A 24190-nucleotide genomic window follows, 5' to 3' on the forward strand; every position below is an offset into this window, starting at 1 on the left:
TTTTTTCTTAATCAATCAGTCTACATTATTTCAACTTACTTTTTAAATAATAATTTTTAATTGCGTTGGGACGTTTGATCGGCTGTCTCTATAAAGGCCGATCTCAAACTGATGACGCGCCTACCGTGAGGTTTGGCACGACATGGAGTTTCACCGACTCTGTCGCTCATAATTATAATTCTGAAGGTAAAGATAGCGCGCGCTATCTTTTTTTCTCTCTCAAAATGCACAAAGGGCTTCAAATCACATCGCGTCTGCACAATAAGCGAGCCGCACACTGCATAGTTGACACAGGAATTGTCACTTGCACAATCAAGGCAGTGTTGCATCATCACTAAAGTTTATAAATTGCATTTCTTTTTAATTATTACCAGTGTTTAACCATTCAGCACTCGCACGCTCTCCTGGAGACTGTACGCTCACTTAAAGCGCACACACATATCGCCAGGTTCACACATACTCCGTTTGCAGTGTGTAGCCTATGAGGTGCGTAGATCGTTTACGCTGCACGCACTGAATTAAAGTGATAAATATGAACATGGATTCACACTAAAATGTAGTAATTACACCTTAAATACATATAATTAAAGTCTACTGTGTTTCAAAGTCAACACATAGGCTATGGCTTTTTGGCTAGGTTAAGTAAAAGAGCACTTTTAGATACACAAGGCAATAATAGATGGCACTCGTGGAGGTAGTACAACAAAAGTTCTTTATTAACCGCAGGATTGCTTTTAACAAAGAATTAAATGCAAACGAAAAGGCAGTAGAGCTGACTGTTTCTGTCAATGGTAAGTTTTAATGTTTGTAAAAACGTACGAAAAGTAGTTTAAATGTTTTGCCACTTGCTTAAGCAGCTTAATATATAAATCTAGAAGTAAATGCAAAAGTAAAAAGCATTGAATAATGTGTTGATTTTTTTTTATTAATGCATTTAAACACATCTATGAAAGATTGTATTACTGTACTGTGTAAAAAAAGAATCACAATGCTGAAAAAGCATTTTCAGTAACAATGTTTGTATTTGAAATAAAAAAAAATGGATAAATGTTGTGTTTGTGGTAAACAGCCACGGATCAGTATGGACTCATGTGTGAAAGCATGTGCAGTCTGTGCTGATTCTGTACCGCACATGAACTGCAAACGGAGTATGTGTGAACCTGGTGTAAAAGGCCACCTCACATACAGCTCATGAAATCAGGCTTGTGCTGTGTGTAAGCTATTGTGCAACAATTGCACGGTTGTAAAAACAAAAAAACACTGCAGGATCAAACATTTAGGTGAGATAAATATGAATATAAAAATATTTAAAAATGCCCTCCTCCACCCTTCAAATGAAAAAACATCCCCTCTCACAAGAGTTACCTTAGAGAAGAACTCATTTTCAAAAATGAAATTCAGGCCCTAAATAAACGTCTAAAAATCTTGATTGGATCATCACTATAAATAATTCTACATGATATAAAGAAGGCTTTAAAACGATCGGTATTCTGTGATCGTATCGGCAAATACTGCTTTCTGTGATCAGCCTCAAAAATCCTGATCGGAGAACCCCTACTGAAAAAGTGGACTGACACTTTTATTAAGATCAAACTTATTCCAGCCATTTTCTAAAGTTTTTCTTTGGTGATGGTATGAACACTTAAAAAAGGTAATTTTCTGTAAATGCCAAAAGTCAATATCATTTGTTGAACATAATCTTACCATTTAAGAATGTCAGTCTAACCTATTTAAAGTCCAGCTATTTGTGGTAATCTTCCATTTTGCTTTGCTGGAGCTTGGTAATACATTTCCCATTTCCCCATCTTGTCTGTCTTCTTGCATTACTTTTTTTCGATGTAAACTGACATCTTATTTCTTCCAAAATACAATAAGCACCATTCTGTAGAAAATGACCCAAATTTTTCACTTGTTTTGCTTCACAATGATGTCACAGAATATTGCCCACCATTTATCTGTGCCCATGTGAATGCAGAAATCGACAGATCCATTGTGCAGCTTATTCATTTTAGATTACTTCAGATGCTGATATTCACCACAATTGCAGACCACTCAAAAACTCCCATGTTATTGTTAGTACCATATTGTTATTTCTAGTACAGCTAGCACAGGCTGTGCTGTCCTTCACTCACGGTACATCTACTCATGAATAATCATTTGTGACCCTGGACCACAAAACCAGTCTTAAGTCGCTGGGGTATATTTGTAGCAATAGCCAAAAATACATTGTATGGGTCAAAATTATCCATTTTTATTTTATGCCAAAAATCATTAGGATATTAAGTAATGATCATGTTCCATGAAGATATTTTGTAAATTTCTTACCGTAAAAATATCAAAACTTCATTTTTGATTAGTAATATGCATTGCTAAGAACTTTTTTAAAGGCGATTTTCTCAAAATTTAGATTTTTTTGCACCCTCAGATTCCAGATTTTCAAATAGTTGTATCTCGGCCAAATATGGTTTGATCCTAACAAACCATGTATTAAATGGAAAGCTTATTTATTCAGCTTTCAGATGATGTATAAATCTCAATTTCGAAAAATTGACACTTAAGACTGGTATTGTGGTCCAGGGTATTTGTTTGCATTCACTGTGGTGGTACAATTGAATCATGTTGCCTCAATCCAAAAATGAACTGAGTAGTAGCTGCTAATAGTATAGATGATTTATTGTATGATTTGAATAAATTACTTTATAACAAAATGCTATCCTGCACCAGTCATGAATACTTCACATCTTTCCAAAACATCCAAACAGGCAGAGCTTCAGATAGTTTCAGGAGATTTCCCTTGAAGTTCTGGCACTGACACAGAAAATATGCCAGCGCTTAGGAACGCGCCGTCATTTTAAATTTCTTGGGCAGTCAAACAACTGTGCACAAAAGTAGATCAATTGCGTATTCGATATCTGAGCTGCTGACACAAATACAGTCTAATAAATCCTGTAATGCTTTAGGGAGGGAAAAGAAAAAAGAATGAAACGTTTTTAGGCACAAATTCTGGATGGTTAGCATTACATCAGCTCGATAAGAGCAAAAAAATTCCTTATTCACGAATGACAATAAATGAGAGTCAATATAAAATTAAGAAAGCACCAAAATATTAAATGTCCACAATATATGATAAATCAGAGTTTAAATCATCTGCAGAGTTTTTAAAATCAAATGTAAGACTTTTATAACTGTTTTTTAAGACCTGTAAAAATACAATTAATACCACATACCCATGCAGAACAAGGACCTGCAGAGACCCCATAAATTATTGACTAATAACTAAGAAAATTTTGTTAATTTAGTCTGTGTTGGTCAGCTCACCAATATGCAAAGTCCATATTCTAAACTTTTAATCAACACCTATTTTGTGTCAAGTTAGTGGTTTAACAATCAGTTATTGGCTTTTTATTTATTGGTTGCTATCAGCCTAAAAAATTAATGTAGGTGGATCCCTAAAAAAATAATAACTAAGCAGCTACAATCCCAAAAGAAACAGGAAAAAATAAAACTGGGGGTTCCAGAACAGCTGGAGCAGCCAGAGAGAAATTCAGCATGTAATAAGTGATTTCTGAGCTGGTACGGAGCTCTCGTGAGACTGACGATTACTTCAAAAGCGTGCCCGTCAGGACGGCCATACTCAGGTAAGGATCTGAAATTCATTTGTTTTCTCCTTGATTGAGCATCAGCTGGGAATAAGCATTCATTTGCAGAGTGCAGGGAGGGAGGGAAACATAGGTCTGAGATCGGGAGTGTAATTTTCTTGTTTAATGTACCATGCACAAAAAATAAGATCTTACGTGTTCCTCTAGAATTGTAATTAAGGACACGATGGAAGGACGGCAAATTATCTCCAGCATCAAAATAAGTTGAATAACTCTGCCTTCTAATATCGTCTCTCATTCATTTGGGTGACCCTCTTAAGAGTTATTGAGGGATGAAGAAAGAGAATGACATCAGCAAAAAGTAGTAGAACATCAAAGAATACAAACACAAACACAAAAATATAACCATCTGGGGACAAAAACCTGTGGAAAACCAGGACAAAGTGAGGGAGTACAATCTGAAGATGAAGAGTTACCTTGTCTGCATCGACTTTCCCTTTGACAAACTCTGACCTCCAGAACTGCAGGGCCTGTTCCAGAGAAAGACCAATGCCCTTGAGGAAGAGGCCATACTGCATGCGCCCACCGTGCCGCAGGTGGTGGTTCTCTCTCAGTGCCTTGTGGAGATGCCTCATACACAGAGGAAAAGACTTGACCGAGAGCTGGTGGAAGCAAAGAAAAGAAAAGTGTGGTTATTAAAAATGGCTTGATTTATAAATTAGCCAATTCTGAGGTGCAGACAGCTACAGTATCAGTTCCTTAAAAGACAACAAACATAGAGACCAAAAGGTCCACTGTAAACAACTGTGACACAATCACAGCCAATCAAGAAATATTTGATTTTAAATGTACAATTATGTGTGATTAGGGAAAAAAAAAAAAAAAAAAAGTTTTATCACACCTGGTTACAATGTGGTGAAATACAGATATGAGGATTCAAAACAGGCACTTTGTTTTAATGCAAAGGCTTTAATTACAAGAGACTTCCGTGTATCCAATAATGTTCAAATAAAAGCAAAAAGTGAAGGACAAAATTTGCATGTGCTGATGAGCCACTTAATTGGAACAGCAACCGGCCCTGAGATGGCGCACACACACACACACACACACAGCAGATCTTTCCACAGACAGCTTTAGTCCCGGGAAACATCTGTGCACATCCACTCCAACCACCAAAGTAGGACATGCTCAATGTCCTAGTAACTTGAGAATTCCGGGAAAGGAAAAAATAAAAATGCGCACAAGTCTCGAGCCAAATATAAAGCAAGTAGTGAAGGACACTCTCCTGAGACCCAATAAATTCGTAAAATTCCCAATAAATCCTATGCAGCACAAATTATTTTTTAAATAAATTAATTAAAAAAATAAAAAAATACTCTTTTGCATATATATAGCATTTTAGACAACTCTGTCAATAACTTTAGTTGTTACTTACAGCATCAATCTGCTCAAGAGAAATTTTCCCGATGTTCTTCTGAATGCTGTAGTCCTGACCCACATAGGCATGGCTACAACAAAAGAATAAGGGAACAAATGATGAGAGCCAATCACAGTGAAGAGAAATCACAAGGTCAGAGTAGAATACTGACTAACAGGCAAGTTATTTAAATGCATTCCTGTTTTCTGGTGGAGGAACAAAACACCGCAAGTGGAGCGCATACCTTGAAACAATACAGATTCTGCAAGATGCAGACCTGATATCTTCTTAGCAATGCCACATTCTTAAAAAAAAATATCTAACTTGGAGGCAATTTTAGACACTGAAGTAGTTTTTTTTGGGGGCAAGCTAAAGTTTTAGCCCACTAAAGCAAATTTTATATCATTTGTTGCACATTTTCCTCAAAAATGGTTATGCCCTGATCTCACTTTCATAATATACAGTGGCAGAAAAAGTCCATTGTATCCCTAACACATTCACCCTCTACTCTGGACCAAATGTAGGAAACAAGACACAAATATTGATTTAGAATGACGTTGCCTAGACTAAAAAAAAAAAACTATAAGAAGAAATGAAATGGCCTAAAGCACAAAGTGTGCAAGAATGAAGAATGTTGCACATATTATCGGAATCGGCCGATAATGGCTTTAAATGTAAATATCGGCATCGGCCTGACATGAAAAATTATGCCGATATGTCTTGCCGATAAGAGGAATACCTTAACTCACATGTGCTCAGGGTGTGCTAGCGATTAGATCACGTCAACAGTGTGACTCATTTTTGAAGCAAAGTTTTGTCTCAATGACTATTATATTCACCCTTTTGGATAGCTGCATTTAATCTGTGAAAGCATGTACAGAATGACACCTTTGGTGCATAAACAGTAATAGCACTGCAGTGGCAGTAGTGACAGCCTCCCCCGGTTCCTAATGCCCACTTAGTAAGGCGTTTTAATCAGTAGGGGGCGCTGTTGGCCTACTTCTATTTCAATTAAAAGTAAAATAGCCTACACAAGTAACATTTAGACCAGGGCTCCTCAAATCTGGACCTCGAGATCCACTTTCCTGCAGAGTTTAGCTGTAACCCTAATCAAACACACCTGAACATGGCTAATCAATGTCTTCAGGATCATTAGAAAATCACAGACAGATGAGTTTGATCAGGGTTGGAGCTAAACTCTGCAGTGGATTGGACCTCCAGGGTAAGATTTGAGGAACCCTGATTTAGACTGTTTCTGATTAAATAAAGCAGTAATTGATGTCATAAAATAATGAGTATATTTTGATTTAAAGGTCAGAAGCTATAGTTTACATGAAAAAAATTATAAAATCACTAATGTAACCGTGTTAAAGAAGATGTGCTGTCCCGATCTAGAAGCGCTCTTCATTTACTGTAAAGCCTTTCTTCTCACCGCGGGAGTTTTGCTCGTTCATTCTCGTGAGTGTTTACATTCCTCCGCAAGCGTACGTGAGCCTGGCTTTACAGAAACTCGCTGATCAAATGACAGAGACAGAACAACAATACCCAAACTCTGTTTTAATAATTCTCGGGGACTTTAATAAAAGCAAATCTCTCCCGTGAACTGCCAAAATACAGACAGCATGTTATATGTTGTATAAACAGGTCAAATACACACTGGAAAAGGAGATGGCAAAGAGGAATTATTCTGAAAAACTAAGGATTCAGTTCACTTCCAGTGACTCAGCATCAGTGTGGAAAGGTCTGAAAGACATCAACTACAAGACGCCATCCCCCAGCACTGTGGAGAATCAACAACTGGCAAACGATCTGAATGAGTTTTATTGCAGGTTTGAAAACACCCCACAACCGCTCTGAACACCTCTCCACACAACCATTAACACCTCCTGCAACCCCCCTCTCCCCCACACCTGCACTTCAGTTCAGTGAAGATAATGTGCACCAGGTCTTCCGGAAGCAGAAGAGAAAAAGCACCAGGCCCAGACGGTGTCACACCATCCTGTCTGAAATCCTGTGCTGACCATAGACTGTAAAAAAAAAATGGACGTAGTGTCCGTGACGTCACTCATAGGTTTCTGAAGAGCATTTTTGAAGCCTAAAGTGGGCGGAGCCGACCGCCGCCATCTTGGAATCGCGTCACCGCGCGTCACTCCCGGATAATCGAAAATGGGCAAAAAGGCGGGACGTAGGTGAAGCTGAGTTGAAACCACGCCTGTCATGCAAAGACAAAACTTGATGTTGTTGTTGTGGATAGGGTCTTTAAAACAGCTCTATTCATTTATACTGTTATCAGCACATGTTGAAGTAGATTCGTCTCTTGTCTCTGAGATAATATGCGCTGTTAATGCAGCGTTAGAAAACTCCGTCAGTTTTTTTAACTTTCACTTTCTGTATGACTGAAGTTAAGACGTTCACTGGCATAACTATTGCGCAAAGTTTGCACGTTGCTTGTGTGATATCCATTGGCTCACCTTCATGGTTTAAAACTACATGAATACATGAAAGAGGAATCAATTCGGTATGCCGCACTGTCTGAAACACGCACGCTTGTGCGCGCTTCGGTGTGTGCGAGTACAGCGCAAGTAACGAATTGAGTTCTGTTTCGCTTTCTTCTTGTGGTTTTAAATAGATTGAACGTGTAAATTGGCAAATTAATCTGCGAATCACATGCCCAACGGTGGGGTCTGGACCTGGTCCGTATATCACGGATCAACTGTGATGACAGATCAGAGCAATCTTTTATTTACTAATTTAACCATCGTCAAATTGCTACTCTATATCAAATCGCATACAACGAAAATAAAGAGTAATTAGAAAAATAATTTACGCACAATAAATAACAGAGCGTCATATCTATACACATTTTCCCCAGAACTTTCTCACGACCGGTAGGAATTCTTCCACGGCCTGGTAGTGGGTCGCGGCCCGGTGGTTGGGGACCTCTGCTCTAGCGAGTTTCACACTCTGCAGCAGAGCGGCAGTCCACCTGTCACTCAAGTGGCCACGCCCTTAATTATGCAGAACTTTAAGGCTTAATATAATTTAAACGGATGAGTTATAAAAAAATTCACCCCCCTCACAGTTGTCACGAAGGGCAAAATTAGCTATATAGACCAAAATAATTTTTTGTACCAGGCTGTAAACATGTTTTTTTCTGCTGTAAAGTTGGGCATTTTAACATGGGGAGTCTATGGGATTGACTCCCTTTTGGAGCCAGCCTCCAGTGGCCAGTCGATGAATTGCAGTTTTAGTCACTTCCGTGTTGGTTTCACGAGAGGGAGCAGGAGGTTGCCGCTTGGTGCTGACCAGCTGGCCCCCATCTTCACACAGATCTTCAACAGATCACTGGAGCTGTGCGAAGTCCCTTCATGCTTCAAACGCTCCACCATCATCCCCATCCCAAAGAAATCCAAAATTACAAGACTAAATGACTACAAGCCTGTGGCTCTAATGTCTGTGGTCATGAAGTAATTTGAAAAACTGGTGCTAGCCTACCTGAAGGACATTACTGGACCCTTGCTGGATCCTCTTCAGTTTGCCTACAGAGCAAACAGGTTTGTAGACGATGCAGTCAATATGGGACTGCATTATGTTCTGCAACATCTAGACAGACCATTGATTTACTTGAGGATCCTGTTTGTGGATTCAGCTCTGCTTTTAACACTATCATCCCAAACCTCCTCCTGCCCAAACTAACTCTCCGTATCTACCTCCGTCGGTCAGTGGATCACCAGCTTCCTGACAGACAGGCAGCAGCTAGTGATGCTGGGACAGTGTTCATTTTGGCAGGCATTTTTGATTTAGTCTTAGTCTTTCTTGAGACGAAAATGCTTAATAGTCTTAGTCACATTTTAGTCATTTGAGTCTTTCATAGTTTTAGTCCACGAAAAGTCATTGCATTTTTGTCAACTTTTAGTCATTAGGAGACTTTTAGTCAAACTGCAGTTACCAACATTTATTTTGGTAGCCATTTTATATGTAGTCTTGAAACAAAAATAGTCATTAATAAATACCTATCTGTGTCATTAAAGACAGATGCATGTAATGCTTACTGACACACATTCAGTTTTCACCGACCTGTTTACGCTCACTTATGCCATAACTGACTGTATTTACGTGAGATACTTTACACAATAGACATTTGGACTGCTGTGTGTGTATTTGAGCACTGAGAACTGATCGCGCGCTGTATGAGAACTGAAGAAGTGGAGCGTGCGCGAGAGAGAGCGCTTCTATCAGCGCGATTCCGCCTATCCCGCCTTCACTAACTTTAAATTAATTGACAACGAATTGTGACTGCCGGGAAAAATGGGACGTCTGGTCACCCTATCCCTAACCCTTCAGGTGCTGAGGCCATTGTTTCAGATCGTTAGTTCGCGTTTGGTAGCCTATCCGTCCACTGCGGCTGCCATCATTGAATCCGTCCTCTGCACTTAAATAATTGTCTGGTTCAGCTCAGCTACCAAATCTGACTTCAGAAGACTACAGGGGTAGTCTGGACTGCTGAGCGAATCATTGGTACAACCCTCCCGACTCTCCAAGAACTGTACTTATCCAGAGTGAACAAAAGGGCTGGCAAAATCACTCTGGACCCCTCACATCCAGCACACTCCCTCTTTGAACTGTTGCCATCTGGTCAACGCTACAGAGCTCTGAGCACCAAAATGACCAGCACAGGAACAGTTTCTTCCCTCAGGTAATCCATCTTATGAACACTTGACAATAATTGTGGAACACACAACACTATTTATACACTTATGTACTTATTTATCTAACACACATACTTAGTTTACTTTTCGAATTTGCAGATAATATACCTGTACATACAAAACTGTCTATTGTAATATACCTGCACATACAATTGTCAATTTGTATGTTGTTATTCCCCATTTACTTGTTCTATTTTTATTTATATCTTTAATTATCTGTGTTTTTGTTCTGTCACTGTCATTCTGTTGCACTGTGGAAGCGTCTGTCACGAAAACAAATTCCTCTTATGTGTAAACATACCTGCCAAAAAAGCTCATTCTGATTCTCAAAAAGTAAATACCAATTGTGCAGCCCTGTTATATCACAAAGCCACAGACTGTTCTACTGAATCCACTGACATCAAGTAACAGAAGTGGTGAGATCATGATGACGGCAAATACTACACAACATTTTCATGAGAAGCTCATACAAAAACGGGACCGGTGCAAAGCAGCAGATTCCTTTTGGTCTGGTCCCACCAAACAGTGCCACATCCGCTGAGGCCGTGTGTGATGGTATGAATAATTAAGCATTTCCAGGCCCTGTTCTCCCATACCTCTACACTCCTTCACTGTTCCGCTCCACGCTGGCCCTTCAAACCCTCTTATCTGGCTTGCACAGTTCTGACAAAAAGTAAAAGAGTCTACTAGCCAATCCTCCGCAGCAACAAATGTCGCCTCTAAAGACACATCCAATTAAAATGCTCTCATTCAGAGTCCATCAAAAAGCAAATGAATTGCCTGCTGGGAATGCTGCCATTGTTCCCCTTCACTGTGAGCAAGTGGAGGGACACGGTCGTCCGTGCATGCGGCATGGCCAATGACTGAGAGGCCCAGCTTTAATCTACACTGGTATCCCCGCTGGGCTGCAGCCAAAATGCAAGACCAGGTTCACACGTGGAGGACCTTTGGCGCATCATAATGGGACTGTGCCCAGAGCATTAATGAAAGAGGCTGAATGAAAGCGAGTGTGAGAGATAAAGGAAAGCAGTTGGAGTCACTTTGGGAACTGGCTGGCCTCGAGTGGACTGTTTGATCTGTCCTCAGTAGGCCAAGAAATTTGCAAACAACAACTAAGGATTATTGTATGAATGTTTATCCTACTATTTTTTAAGAAGCAAAAAAGAAAAGTCCCATGTGGATATGTCTGAATAAAATACATGGCTTTCATAAAGCTGCTGTAATAATCGCAATGCAATAATAAAGAATGTAGAATACAGTTTTACGTCACAAGACATTAACATTTTCCAATGGCATCAATTACCTGAGGTGGCTCAAAAGAGGCTGGAGTCGTTCATCAGACTGTACCACTGGCAGGGATCGTGCAGTCATCTAGAAGGGGGAAAAAAAATAAAAAATTAAAAAATATGTTAAGGGTCAGAGGTTAAAGTAATTCTTACAGTGGTGCAGTAAAGATAAATTCAAAAGGTCAATAACTAGAGAATGCACTGTAAATTTATCCAAACAGCATAATGAATAATTTTCCTGGGGTAATGAAAGGTACCAAATCAGCTACAAAGTCTTTTAGATGGCCAAAAGATACATAATATAAACATTATTTCAAAACCAAATGACAAACACAAAAGAAAAAAAAAATAATGTTTAGTAGAAATTGTTGAAATAGTGTCAAAACACATCTCAGTTTTTTCAGTAAATAATGTTTTTAAATATCTTCAGCACAAGATCATAAATCAACGCTGGTGCTAAAGTGGCAGGATATCTGTTAACTGAAGCAAAACGGAGACAATGATGAAGAGACGCGGAGGTCTGAGGATGATCAAGCTTTCGAGACGCTGACAAACTGCAGTGTAGGCAGCAAACTTTCCAGTCCAATGACCACTGACACAACCTTTAAAACTAGATCATCCACCGTCCAACTCCACAACAATGTTTCATTAAAACAAATGTATCAATTATCAATGACGACATTCATGGATTTAGAGGAATAAAAAGGATAAAATGTCAGCAGTGCAAAAAAATAAGTAAGAAATATTTCCCAAATAAAAATAAGAGCACCAAGACTTTCAAGAATAGTCATGTGGGTCAATCCATCTCAAGTGGGCTAACGGAGGTTGCTTGACCAATTTTTAATTTTCCTTTCATCTATCTATCTATCTATCTATCTATCTATCTATCGTAATGATCTCTAGCATTGCAAAAAAAATAAATAAAATAAGTTCTAGTAGGGTACAATGGGGCTAAAGGCCCACCTTAAGAAAAAATTTGCTATTCACTGCACCTAAAATGTATAATTTCAGAAAAAATATATACGTTGTATTGAACATTAATGGAGCAACAGATTTTGTGTGAAAATTTTGTTCAATAAATATACTGTCATTAAAATATGTTAATATAAAAATATATTTTAAAATACAGAAACTAAATTATTTTAATAAGTAAAGATTCTGAAAGTATTGAAGGAGATCCAATAATAATTGAATATATATTTACAGTAGTAACAACAAATTATATTTTATATGATATGATTAATATGTTTTTAAATATGATGGTTTCATTCTAAAGATGGTGATTATCTCTAATATGGACACCCAACATATGATATTTACCATCTGAATCTAACCATGTCATGTCAACAAATGGAAAAGTCAGCAATCTATTAATTATCATGTTAATTACTGTGCACCTTTAGCCCCAATAGCGGGGGTGCTTTTTTACCCCAAACACTATACTTTTACATATTCTTTCGTTATTTAAAAACTGTTGCTTTAATTATCTTAAACAAAATCATAAAGACCACCTTTGTCTCAAAATATATGCATTAATTTTAGCGATTCTCATTTGCTACTTAAATCTACAACATTTTAAAAAACATAAAATATTAGATTAATTAAGCACACAATCAACTTTGCACTCCTGCGCGATCGTGTCAAAGATCAGATAAATATACAAGTGCATCTTGAAAAGGGAATGTTTTGGAAAGTGCCAAGCCATGTTTTTGTGCCATCTAGTGGTTTAGATGAAAATAATATCAAAGGCACCTTTAGCCCCGTTGTACCCGATTGCAAAATTTTGTATTTATTTTATTTGAATTTACTTGTTTAACCACATGAATTTATTTTTGTGCTGATTATCTCTGTTGGGGGACCAGACTGCAAACAGATATATTTTAAAATGCTGCAGATTTAATAAGTCACTAAGATAAAGTTCTCATAGGCTATCATATATGAGAGTATTTCAAAATTGCAAGAATACCTTGTGAAAATTGAAACGTATCAATAAGAATGGGTAGAAGATTACTGAAAAAAATTACTAAAAACTATCAATAATGCTTGGTCATATACCATTATTGCTAAACAAAAGTGTATTCAGTTTTCAAAGAATTAAAGCTGTATAATAAAATCACTGGCAAAAATATAATAATATTAATATAACAAAACGTGCCCAAAAATCATGTATAAAAAAGCTAATAGTCAAAATTAACAGACTATAAAGACATAGCCAAGCCAGACCATGTTCCACTATCATCCTTTCTAGACTTTAAAATCGTAACGGGTGACTTGATATTTTTGTAGAATTCCAGCTTTGGGAATAATATTATGAAACATCCAAGAAAGTACTCATTTATCTTTGTATTTTGTCGTTTTCTGCGCAACTGTGAAACTTCTGAAAATCAGAGTGAACAAACAAACTCCATAAAGGAGACTTTGAGGAATCATTTTACCCTTTTGTATTATCAAGTGAAATCCAAACTACATGTCATCGGAGATAAAAGCTCAGCACAAAGTCTTTGTCAGATGTGAAGCAGCTTTCAATTTCATGCTCATTTAATGAGACACTCCCAGTAATGTCTCCTATCTGTCCTCCATGGCCATGAGAAGCTATTACAGCAACACACATCAGCCACGACGGCTCACTAACGGCAGAGAAAACGAGGCACAGTCATTACGCCACAACAGCCATGTTGGTGATCCAGATAATTGGCAGGAAATAGAAGTCAGAAGCAGGAAAGTGGCATAGACGGCCGGCCTGCTGAGGGTCAGTGTGCAGCGCTGTGGAGAGCCAACAGAGAGATGAGGAACATGGTGGCGGTGGCCCTGAGCCAGGTCACTTCTGTCCATTCCTGAGCATGACAATCACTTCAGTTGAGCCTGTCAGGTATATAAGACACTGATAGGACGCTAGTTTGGAGTCTGATGTGATTTTCACAAGGTCGCACTCGTCACTTCACTACTGCAACTCAAAGCAATCCAATCCAATCCGTAAAGACAGGCAAGTACATTAAAACTTTTACATGCTGCTATAACAAATGCAGTGCAACTAACAGTGTACCTTAAAGTTCATTTAAGCTAAACATCATCTCTTCATGTGGAATACATTGCCACATGATCACCATCATAAAGACTTCTCTCTATAGCAACTGAATTAAACTTGAAGAGATTGTTCATGGATTCCATGTTGTACATCCTGTAAAAATATCTGTATCTGCAATAATGACATATACAAATACCTGCCTTTTCAACTGTAACAAAAACCAGTAGCTGATAAGAATTGCTATTGAAATCATGAAACAGTTTCCACAGCACATCATTATTAAAAAGTAACACTTAAGTTTAGCTTTTAAGTAGTTCTCAATTAAATGCTATTTAAAGTAAATACTCAAGTAAACAGTTAGTAATAGAGAACAAAAGAATAAATTAAGAACCAGAAACGTCTAGCAGCAAGTCTATGAGGCAAATGATTTGTCTTGTCAGTTTACATTGACTTCACCAAAAATATGCAATTTAGCTTTATTTTATTTATTTTTAAAAAGCATACATACATATTTTCATACACAATAACATGCACGATTAGGCTATAAGGAATGTAAATGACTAACATGTGGTTTATGAATATTCTTAGTCCCAAAGGAAACTGTAAGATTCACTAATATTTTACTTATTCACAGCTAAACATATGCTTAGCATCTTTCTGTCTGGATTAAACCAACGTCATTAGTTATAGTGTTGCTATACTGACAAAAGAAAAAAATGCACAGGAATTTTTCCACAGAGAGATAATTGCAGCATCTCTATCTTCTTTGAAGGGGATTCTTAATAGTTACATGGAAATCGGGACATCTCAAAGAATAAAATTCATGTCAGTCCTTAAAACTAGAACCTAATTTGTTCATTTTCTGTTACTTGACTCTAACAAATCAGAAACGCAGTGTGTACAAATTAAACACTTTGTGGAGAGTATGGTGAGACTTCCTTTTTAACTGATTATCATGTTGGTTGCTTAAGACACATTACTAGGGAACAGATGTCGCAATAAAATATGCTTGCTGAGACAAATAAGGCAGAATTGGAAAGACAACTCCCCCATCAGGACGAAACAAGTAATGCAAGGGCATCCTTACACTCCAGCTGAGCAAATACTGTACAGTGTGTCCTTTCATACAGAAAGAGAGCATATCTGCTAACTTTCCATTTATGTTTGAATACAACGTCACCGGCTGACAGGCTGCTGAGACAGAAAAGAAACTGATCAAACATGCCAACTTGAAGCTTTAAGCTTGATATGAAAATGAATTTACTTCAGCTGGTGTCACTTCAGAGATAAGCAGAAAAGAGCAAAGCAACGACTCTGTAGACACATCTATATTATGCATACTGCAGTACATTTACCCAGTGTCAAGGTTTGAACAAACCTGAAAAGACATACGTTCAAGGTAGGAATGTCAAGAGTTGGGGGGGGGAAAAAAATGTATCTGTATTAAATGCTTCAAATCTAATAACCATGCAGTAAATCCTATGACAATCATTTTAGTTTTATTTTAAATTGTTATTAAAAATACTAAGCAGCACAACTGTTTCAACACTGACAATAAAAGGAAACTAGGGCTGCTCGATTATGACAAAAATCATAATCACGATTATTTTGCTCAATATTGTAATCACGGTTATTTAAAACGATTATTAGTGGGCCATATGACCAAAACTTTATATGAAAGATTTATTTAAAGATAGTGATACATCTCAAATATATATTTTCTGTAAATAAGGTTGCTATGACATCTACATTTTAGAGACCAGCGAAATGTCACAATTCTCAATACCATAGCAGAATACTAGAGTAACTAATATTAGTTAAAAAAAATAAAAAATAAAACCAAAAAAGTTGGTAAAATTGAAAATAATTAAACTGGCAGTAATAAAAAAGCAAAGGAATACAATGCCAGTAATAAAAAAAAAAAGCAAAAGAATACAATAGAATAAAAAAAGATACAAACGAAAAACTGTGCTTTAAGTTTTTTTAATGCAAGTCTAAAGTTAACAGCCTAGAGAAATTAAATAACCTAATGTAAAATAAAACAGCTTAGTCTTCACTGTAAGAATTAAACTTCCTTTGTTTCTTATTAAAGCTACAAAAGTCCTTCAGTCAAGAGCAGTGAGTGATTTTATCCTTGTATTTTGTTGTTTGATCAATACTAAGCACACAGTCAGCAGCAGGAATATAGCCAGCTGTCACTTTAAGAGCCACACAGATCCAATTTACTGTTACACAAGTATTTCCATTCTCAACTCTTTATGTTAATTTATAACATAACTGACGAGGGTTTACGTGAATAATGGAACAGCGCAAGTCCTCTTTCACGATTTTAAAAACATGAATAAATCTAATCAACCAAAATAAATCAAGAACGTCCCATTTTGCAAAAGTCTCGTTACATGATTTTACTGATTTGCAGGTGAAATTGGGCTTTTATGGAGGAACGAAAGTGCACCGCTGGAAAGGGGACGGAATAATAGTTTTATCTCGATTACTGTATTTTCATAGTTGTCTGAGGCCGAAATAGAAATCAAAATTGAATTTCGATTAATTGCACTTTAAATAAAAAAAAACAGTTCTATACTATTTTTAATGTATTTTAATAAAATAGGTTGTATCAACATTGGTATCAAAACCTCAAAATTAATTGTTATTCACCAACAGAATAATAAAAACAGCTATTTTTTCTCGAAACAATCTTCCCCTCTGAACATGTCATACTGACTCGAGAGCTGGCAACAGAAAACATGTGAACTTGTCCAGACAGGAAAAGCTAATGAGCGGACTGGTCCAGATGGTGATTCAACTGTGATGAAACATACAAGAAATAATTGAGAGGCATGCTTGTCAGGGACTTTAACTCCTAGATAGCCCTTGCGCACACTGCTAGAGGCTATGCAAAATGGCAAGAAGACGATGCGGCTAATTGGCATCATTGAGGTCCTACGGAGGCTTGTTGGACTCTCTGAGGAATGGAAGGCACTCTAGATTTTGCTTGTTAGCAAAAGCGCCAACAGCTTAGTCCATCTCTATGCGAAAGGAGTCTGGTGATCTTTAGTAGAGGAAAGGTACAGTCACCACACTGCATTATGAGCGCAAGTGGCCAATCTAACGAGATCAGCAGAGTGTACAGTGCATACTGATATATTGAGCAGAGCAGGTTTTGTTGACAAAGATCACTGATGAGATATATATATATACATACATACATACATACATACATACATACATACATACGTGTGTGTGTGTGTGTGTGTGTGTGTGTGTGTGTGTGTGTGTGTGTGTGTGTGTGTGTGTGTGTGTGTGTGTGTGTATGTATGTATGTATGTATGTATGTATGTATGTATGTATGTCAATCGATTAAAAAAATGTTTTAATCGTGTTAATCACAGTCATGGACTGTGATTAATCAAGATTAATCGCAATTTTTAAATACTAGGATTTACCTGTAAATGTGTTGAAAAAGAAATGCATGACAAACTAGTTTAAGGAAGCAGAACCTATCATTCTTCCGCCAGATATGAGACATAATCCTTATTATTCTTTTATCACTATTCTTTTGTTTTTATTCAGCCATTATCAGCCTTTATACTGGCAATAAAACGTTTACCAAGCCACATCGCTTCAATCCCAGTATACATTTACCCAACTATTATCAAAAGTATTTCTAAATAAATACAACAAAACATTTCTTGCGACCTTACGTGAAGTATTATGACAAAATGCATTACGAAGAAGAATTGGACCTGTTCTGCAGGTGCATTAGAGCTAATATTAGCATCATGCTGCATAAGACAATTTATGAGATTTATACTTTTACTCAGAACTCACTTTAAACCACCATCGAGTGTTTGTAATAGCTTCCTTTTACGATCACATGGAATTTGGTCGTTTACTGTTGTTAAAATATGGTATTTATAGCCTTTTATATTGCTGCACAAATTAGCATTTCAGACGTACACATTCCCTCAAGAAAATCACATACAGACCATATCTATCGTGATCGTGTGTTTATTATCTTATATAATCTATAGTGGCTGTTGTTATGTTTATTTCTGCTGCTCTGGCTGAAACTCACGTTGATGTTACAACCGCCTCTCCGTTCTTAAGTTGCCAGGGATACATTCCAAGTATAATACACATTAGTAAAAGGATCTATTTTAATTTTTATTTGTCTATATACACTTTGGGCGGCCGCGGTACATTATAAAAGTAGCCCCAAAAACCGCAACCCACGGCTCTGTAATTTTTCCCACGACTGTATTTTCAAAATTGTCCACTTGTGCCGTTACCCTGGCAACACTTGTGCTGTACCCTCATCACACAATGATAGATAACCTTCTGTGCTGCGATGACGGGAAGAAGTTGGGGTCAAACCTTATCAAACAATTCATTTGTGTTAAAAAAATATTAAAGTTGACACCCCAAATATAAAATATATATATATATATATATAAAAAAATATATATATATATATATATATATATCTATATCTATCTATCTCTGGACCACAAACCCAGCCTTAAGTCGCTGGGGTATATTTGCAGCAATAGCCAAAAATACATTGTATGGGTGAAAAATATACATTGTTCTTGTATGCCAAAAATCCTTAGGATATTAAGTAAAGATCATGTTCCATGAAGATATTTTCTACATTTCTTACCGTAAACGTATCAAAAATTAATTTTTTATTAGTAATATGCATTGCTAAGAACTTCATTTGGACAACTATAAAGGCGTTTTTCCTCAATATTTTGCAGGTTTTAGCATAATTTCACAAAGCTGAAGTCAGTCAATTCTGTTTTTCCTTCAAATGTTGACATGATACAATCAAATTTAAATTTAAAAAAACTGCTCATGCTACATCTACATGTAGCATCATTGTATTGTGATTAAAATGCAGTGGTTGGTTCTAATTTCAAATAGCATTTTTTTAATTATTAAATAATGTTTAGTAGTTGAAGTAGCAGCAACTGCAAAAACAGTTTAATAGCCAGGAAAAAATATCTGTGGCTGGTATATTTTCTCAAGTCACCAGAAAATTGTTTGTATTGTGATTAAAATGGCAGATGTGGCAAAAAGTTTCGGACTAACTCGGACTAAAATATACATTTTGCTGAAATATTTTTAGTTGGACAATAAATGTGACATGTAGAATTTTAAACCTACAAGTAAGTGTATGTGTATGATGGCACTAACTGTAACGTGTAATGGGGTAATCAAAATAGCCTTTTTACTCAATTAGTCTGTGCTTTATTATTTTCATTTTTAGTTTAGTAAATTTAACTTCTGCTTTAAAAGGATTTTGTTTTTAGTTTGCAATGTTACAATGTTAGAATGTAATGTGATTTTAACCCTTTTTTGCACATAATAGATGCCCACATGCTTACTAGTAGAGGTCGACCGATAGTGGATTTTACCGATACCGATAGCTAGGTTGGACCACACTGGCCGATACGGATTAATCAACCGATAGTTTTCAAAATGGATACTGAAAGAGAGCTAGTGCTTTACTATTTAAAAAAAAAAAAGCAGCAACAGTACTGAACCATACTTTGTAAATGAATACAAATATTAATATTATTTATTATATTGATCATTAAAGTTATTTCATAGTTTGCTAATGTTAAAAGAAGAAACTTTAAAATTTAAAAATGTGCCTATTAGTAGCTAATAGTGAATGTTGAAATGAACACACTCTAACAAGGAACCATACTTCTACAGTTTTCATTAATGCTAGGAATGGACTCTTATTGTTAAGTATTACCATTTAATTTCAACAGTCATGCTTAAAGATGGCCATCTTTAAATACCTACACAAGGCCATAGCATTAAAATTACATACATATGGATATTGTATGTGTACTCACACACTTTATTTTTTAACACTTGATAATTACCTAATTAAGAAAAAAAGAAAAAGAAAAAGTTAGTCACACACTAAAGCGCAGCGCTGCGTCTAGGAGAACTCAGAGGTATCACACACACACACGCACACCAGACGCTTTGCGTTCAAATCAAGTGGCGGTCTAAAACAATTTATTTAATAACCAAACGGACATAAGTTTGCTTCAATAATGAACAATGTGGCATAAATGAGTTTGAAGTTCGGTGTGAATGGCGCTCTGTTCAGTGGCAGGTTTTTCTGTCGGCTGTATTTAAATGCAAGTCTGGAGTTTCCCGCTCTGTGCAGCGCGCAGTGTCACATGTCAAAATAAACAACACGTGCTGTCAGTGATTTCTCTAGAGGCCGCTCTTGTACTGTATAATTCCAGTCCTGTATAATTTCTTGTACTGGACCCTTCTCAGCCACTCCAGCAACGGTTGCAAACTCGAAAACTATTGGCATGGATTTTTGCCTATAACCGATAGTTGCGGTAATCAACTATCGGTGCCGATTAATCGGCAAAACCGATGAATCGGTCGACCTCTACTTACTAGGGATGTGCACTACGACTAATCTGACTGTCGTATAAATGGAAGTTTTGCATCCGACTAGTCAAAGCTAGAAACCCCCCAAAAAAGGCAAAAGAAAAAAAAATTGTGCGTGTATAACAGCCTACACTTGAAATACTTAATCTTTGCGTCACACTGTCAAATCCCTCAATGAAATCTGCTAAAAATAGGTCACGATTATACCGTATGCTTGCCTCACGTTATCATAATTTAATTTTAGGCGGTCGTTAAACAGAAAATAAGGAAGAGCGTAAGCTCAACACAAACCAGTGCATAGCTTGTTTATTCAGATCAGCTGGAGCAATGCAGAAATGGAAAATTCATATAACGTTAGCCAACATATTAAAACACTATTAAAACAATAGGAAAGTTTATCAAGAAAATTTTATCATTTTAAAATTTTTTACTTCATGTTGGCTATATTGTCTAAACAATGCTCGTTTTACTTACTCAGAGCATGCACATTTGTTCAGTGAATTTAACATGTTAACGTGGTCTGGCAAAAGACGGGACTAGAGGCGATTCTGCACTTGAAATAAAACGTGCTCGGCAGGAAGTGAAGTTACAGGCACGCAGGGAGATAACTATAAGCAAGCAGACAGTTTTAAAAAGAGCCTGGAAATCCTGCACCACCACCGAAGTGGGTCTTAGAGGAATAGACGGCGCGGATGGGATCGCGGACCGCAGCGGCGGGTTGTAGTGTATGACATGATTGACATTTGTTGGCTTTGGCTAGCCTCCAAGCTAACGCATACGTGCCTGTATTGAATATGATTACACATTGCTCCAGTAGAGTTATTGTAAGCCAATCTGACATTACACAGTTTACACAACTTTCCGTTTCCTTCTAATTCAAAATAATCCCACACCTTGCTGGTTCTTCGCTGGTCATTTTGAGCTCGCCGCAGCTGACATGAAGAAAAGGCATGCGAGGTCTGAGGTAAATGTATTTTCCGCCCAGATACGCTTTTAAAAATATTTATATATTTAAATATTTTGATTTTTATTATTTTTCAAAAGTTTTATTTTAGCTTGTTAAAATGTTTTAAATGTAACGTTAATATTATGGTATTTTTTTCTCTCTCGTGTAATCGACTATTGATTTCAGTGTCGACTAGCAGGAGCTGTACCGTTTAGTCAACTAGTCGACTAGACCCGCACATCCCTAATGCTTACATTCACTTTATTTGTTTAATCCAAATACAAAATACGGAGATACAGTGGGGCAAAAAAGTATTTAGTCAGCCACCAATTGTGCAAGTTCTCCCACTTAAAAAGATGAGAGAGGCCTGTAATTTTCATCATAGGTATACCTCAACTATGAGAGACAAAATGAGAAAGAAAAAAAATCCCAAAAATCACATTGTAGGATTTTTAAAGAATTTATTTGCAAATTATGGTGTATATACACATACATACACACACACACACACACACACACACACACACTCTTAGTACTCATATTAAACTCTGCTTTGGGTTTAAAGGGGAGCATTTGGACGACTGCCATTTCATACAATTTCATAAGCAGCTTACAAAAATACATTACTGAGAGCAGAAACTCAGAGCGAACCTTATGAAAGAATCACATGGTTCAACACATGAGAGAATGGCTTAATTTTCATGTCTTAAATGTCTTTATATGACACAGAAGACCTTGGAGAAGACAAACCTCTCAAAACCCATAAGCCCACAACAACAATAACGTTTATGTGAACGGCCAGCGACTCTGAGCAACCTGCAAGCTGCTTAAATCCTGAACCACCACGCTCCGAGCTTTAAATGTTTGGATCCGATGATAACATATTGAGCAGACCTTTCCGCGTGTTCCTGAAGATGGATCTGTGTAAAGCCGTAAATCAGAAAGCCCACTGTTGCTTTCATAAATCCCTAGATAGGCCATATTGAGTGCTGGATTAGCATAGCCTGGAACGAGGCTGCAAAAGTCATCTCCCCTTTGTTGGTGGAGACATCAGAATCTTGATAAGCAATCAGCAATACCAAAACCGACAAGATTAAATGGAACCACTGAGGGGAATCTGCCCAACAAAGATACAGAGATGCAGGATGCATGTCTAACACAAGGCAGATAGTGTGCAGCTTATAAGAGGAAGAATTTTTAAAAACAAACTAAATAAATTATGCATTGTTGCATTGTACATTTAGTTAAAAATGAAAGCATTCCTACAACAAGCTTAGATTTTATTTGCCAAAAACAAGTTTAGCTTTTATTTGCCTTTGCTAAAAATTTTATTTAAAAAAAAATAATTGTTTGTTTTTCCCCATTTTGCATATCAGACAACTTACAGGTTCATCACCATTACATTTTAATAGGTCATACAAACACACACAGACAAAACAAAAAAAAAATCTATTGATTACATCAAAATATAACACTGTGGCTGTGTGTAGTAAAGGGATGTTCATATTGACCGTTTAACCATTCACCGAAAGTAAGAATTTTAACCGATTAATACTATCAGGTTTTTTCACAAAGATTTTTAAGTTTGCTGCATGGCACAAGAAAAAATAATGCTATACACAGTATGTTTACTCACGGGCGGGTCGACATGTGCAGCATGCATACAGACATATTTCGCAGAGAAAGAACCTGCTTCGTCTTCACTTAGTTAACTGATGTAGTATACGTAACACAATGGCAAGTGGCAATATTAGATAAATGGTTATCAGAGTGTGAATCCCTGAGTGAATGTATGTAAATTCTGAATGAATTATATAGTGCGCAATGGGCACATCCCTTATAAATCACTGGAAAGTTGTGACTCATCTTACTGTAGATCATTGCGATCTCACAATTAAGTTAATTAAAAATAATCAAAGAAGCTTTACACTGCACAATTAAATCTCTCATTTGCATCATGTCTACATTTTGTTTTAATGAGAGAATTAGCAAACATGTAGAACTCAGCAGAACTTAACAGAAAACTTAACACCACATTGGAGTGGGGCAAGTGGATTGCGTTCATGAAATCAACAGATACGTCTGTGATTGGCTATATTGTTAAACACTGCTGCAAACACGCCGTGAATAGAAACATATGACCAGTGGATGAGAAGTCCCAAACCGCAAAACTTAGTCTACCGGTCTAACACTTAGCAGTAGGGATGCTCCGATCGATCGGCCGATAATCACATTTTATGACTCGATCAGTACTCACTACACTTGCCCGATCTCACAAACCGATCGCAATTTGATGACGTCAACGCGTGAGGACGTACATGATGCATGGGGGCATAAATGATTTGGCGCAGCAGTCATGTCATCCCGGTGTGGAAATGCTATGACATTGAGAAACAATTAAAAATTCGCTATTTGTTGTGTATGTTTTACATGATGAATGGATGGTTCATTTTAGGGCTGAAACGATTCTGAGCAACTCAAATACAAAAATCATTGAGGCAAATTATGTGCTTCGAAGAATCGTTTGAGTCCATTTACTAGGGATGCACAGAATTTGACTACCGAAAATATATGCCATGCTGCGCTGCGCCGCACCGCCCAGCAGTGTTCAGGTTTCACTCTCCTCCAGCCTTCATCGCTGCGCTGTGTGACGCTCCGTTCAATATACCACTCCATCAGTGTGCATTCTGCTCATTTACCACTCATGCTCACCGGAAAAGCTAAGTCCACTCAAATAACGTGCCGACAAGAAATTTCTATGTAGTATACAGTGGGT

General features: G+C 37.1%; 1 protein-coding gene across 1 annotated transcript in view; it reads right to left on the reverse strand.

Annotated features, from left to right (window-relative positions):
• prim2 (DNA primase subunit 2) overlaps positions 1 to 24190 on the reverse strand; it is a 95243-nt gene that overhangs the window by 39591 nt on the left and 31462 nt on the right. Inside the window, exons 8-10 of the mRNA XM_058794988.1 lie at positions 11029 to 11096; positions 5035 to 5107; positions 4076 to 4261 (exon numbers count right to left, since the gene is read on the reverse strand). Of these exons, the coding sequence (XP_058650971.1) occupies positions 4076 to 4261; positions 5035 to 5107; positions 11029 to 11096 (327 nt within the window). The remainder of the gene's footprint in view (positions 1 to 4075; positions 4262 to 5034; positions 5108 to 11028; positions 11097 to 24190) is intronic.

The sequence above is a fragment of the Onychostoma macrolepis genome, chromosome 13 (assembly GCF_012432095.1).
Source record: "Onychostoma macrolepis isolate SWU-2019 chromosome 13, ASM1243209v1, whole genome shotgun sequence".
NCBI classification, from domain to species: Eukaryota; Metazoa; Chordata; class Actinopteri; order Cypriniformes; family Cyprinidae; genus Onychostoma; species Onychostoma macrolepis.